General features: G+C 39.6%; 1 protein-coding gene across 1 annotated transcript in view; it reads left to right on the forward strand.

Annotated features, from left to right (window-relative positions):
• Positions 1-2057, forward strand: part of Fancd2 (FA complementation group D2) — a 64765-nt gene that overhangs the window by 13407 nt on the left and 49301 nt on the right. Inside the window, exons 9-12 of the mRNA XM_021191243.1 lie at positions 818-922; positions 1142-1242; positions 1625-1733; positions 1922-1957. Coding sequence (XP_021046902.1) covers positions 818-922; positions 1142-1242; positions 1625-1733; positions 1922-1957 — 351 coding nt within the window. The remainder of the gene's footprint in view (positions 1-817; positions 923-1141; positions 1243-1624; positions 1734-1921; positions 1958-2057) is intronic.

The following is a 2057-nucleotide window of genomic DNA, read 5'->3' on the forward strand; positions in this document are numbered from 1 at the left end:
ATTTTATTTTTATTTATTTATTTATTTATTTATTTTTTATATAGGGTGTCTCACTGCTTGGAGCTTACTCCAGAGCACCTTCAGAGATGTGTTTGTCTCCAAAGGACCCATGGTGGGATTACAAGCCCTTATAGCCATGCCTGGCGTTTTATGTGAGCTTGGAGATCAAGCTCAGGTCTCATGTGATGACTGGGAATATAGTTTTTGATAGAGTGCTTGCCTAAGGTGTATAAGGCTTTGATACCCAGCATCATATAAGTTTTATATCATTGCATACACATAATCAAGTGGTAGCAGCTGGAGGAACAGAAGTTCAAGGCCATCTTAAGCCACATAGGGAGCCTGGGATGCTAAACCCTCAAGGAAAACAGCAATATGTTTTTACTTCTTTTGTAACTTTTAAAATATAAATGTCTGGAATTTAGCTGGTTTTTATTTGGCAGTAACTTCACTTGGCTTTGGTTCTCTTCTAAATAACATACTTTTATTCTGAATAACATCCAAAGATGTTCATAAACCCAGTGGTCATTGATAATTCAAAATAAGTTCCCTGGGGTCAGCGGTGAGGGAAGCAGGAGGGAGCGCTCCTGTTGTTGGTTATGAACTCAGGCCCTGAATGAAATGTAAGACTAAAGATGTTTGACATTCATCATTTGTCTTTGACATTTATAATTGTAAAAGCTTATAATTTGGGGGAAAAGAAATTTTTCCCTAAACTGCCGTTAGGAAAATCGAATGAACAAAATGAATTTCTAATTTTGCTGGTAGGTCTATATTGGGTTTGAGTAGTGAAGAACTTTGTGCTTTTTATATTTAGATCCGCCAGTTGGTGATGGGCAAGCTGTCATCTGTCCGTCTAGAGGATTTACCTGTGGTTGTAAAGTTCCTTCTTCATTCTGTCACAGACACCACTTCTCTTGAGGTATGCTATTATTTCCTACCAAGCCTACTTACATTAAGATACGTGGGTAAATGGTTTAAATAAGTACTTCAAGTTGCTGTTTTCTCCCTAGATGAATTGATAGTGCTGACTGACTATTCTAGATAGCTGTTGGGAGAGAACACAGCTCAGTCTGGTTAACTTATAATAACTGTGTAAATAATTTAGCTGTGTATTGTTATGTATGGTGATTTACCATAGGTGATTTCTGAGCTTCGGGAGAACTTGAACGTCCAGCATTTTATTTTGCCGTCACGAGTTCAGGCTTCCCAAAGCAAATTGAAAAGTAAAGGACTAGCAAGGTATGGAGCTGTTTGCAATTGCCATTTCTTTCTTTGCATAATCATAGTCTACTTTCATCCTGAAGGCAGGATAGTTGTGAGAGCATTGTAAACCACACTGCTGGTAACAAGGTGACTTCACAGCCAGAGCAACAGGGGTTTTCAAGTGTGTGTGTGTGTGTGTGTGTGTGTGTGTGTGTGTGTGTGTGTGTTGAGGTTTGGCTGTGTATTGTAATGTAAACATTTTCTTAGCCATTCAAATTCACACAGTCTATAGTGCAAGTTTTTCAATATTTTGCATAATAAGTTGGAACATTTTCCAGAACCTCTGGTTATTAACCAGAAACTTGGATCTTTTTCTGGTAAGTAGCAAAAATAATGTTTCCTGCTTTGCTGTTTGTAGCTCTTCAGGAAATCAAGAGAACAGTGATAAAGACTGTATTGTTCTTGTCTTTGATGTAATAAAGTCTGCCATTAGATATGAGAAAACTATTTCAGAAGCCTGGTTTAAGGTGAGTAATTTCTTGTAACTTTGATTGTCAAGGTGGTTCATGAGTGTCAGTCAGTGGCAGATGTGTGAGGTGAGATTGTCACTCAAGTGTAAGTGATCGTGCTGGGCCAGTGAGCAGGACGTGTGGAATGAAGCAGGTGACTCGTGCTCCACTGATGTGTTATCACATTGTGGCCCTTGTTTTCCTAGGCAATTGAACGCATTGAGTCAGCGGCTGGACATAAGGTAATGCTCTTGTGCTTTGCATTGGCTACTGTGCTGTCCTGCCTTCTTCCTGTGTTCCTGCAGCTGTCCTGCCTTCTTCCTGTGATCCTGCAGCTGTCCT

The sequence above is a fragment of the Mus pahari genome, chromosome 2 (genome assembly GCF_900095145.1).
Source record: "Mus pahari chromosome 2, PAHARI_EIJ_v1.1, whole genome shotgun sequence".
Classification (NCBI taxonomy): Eukaryota; Metazoa; Chordata; class Mammalia; order Rodentia; family Muridae; genus Mus; species Mus pahari.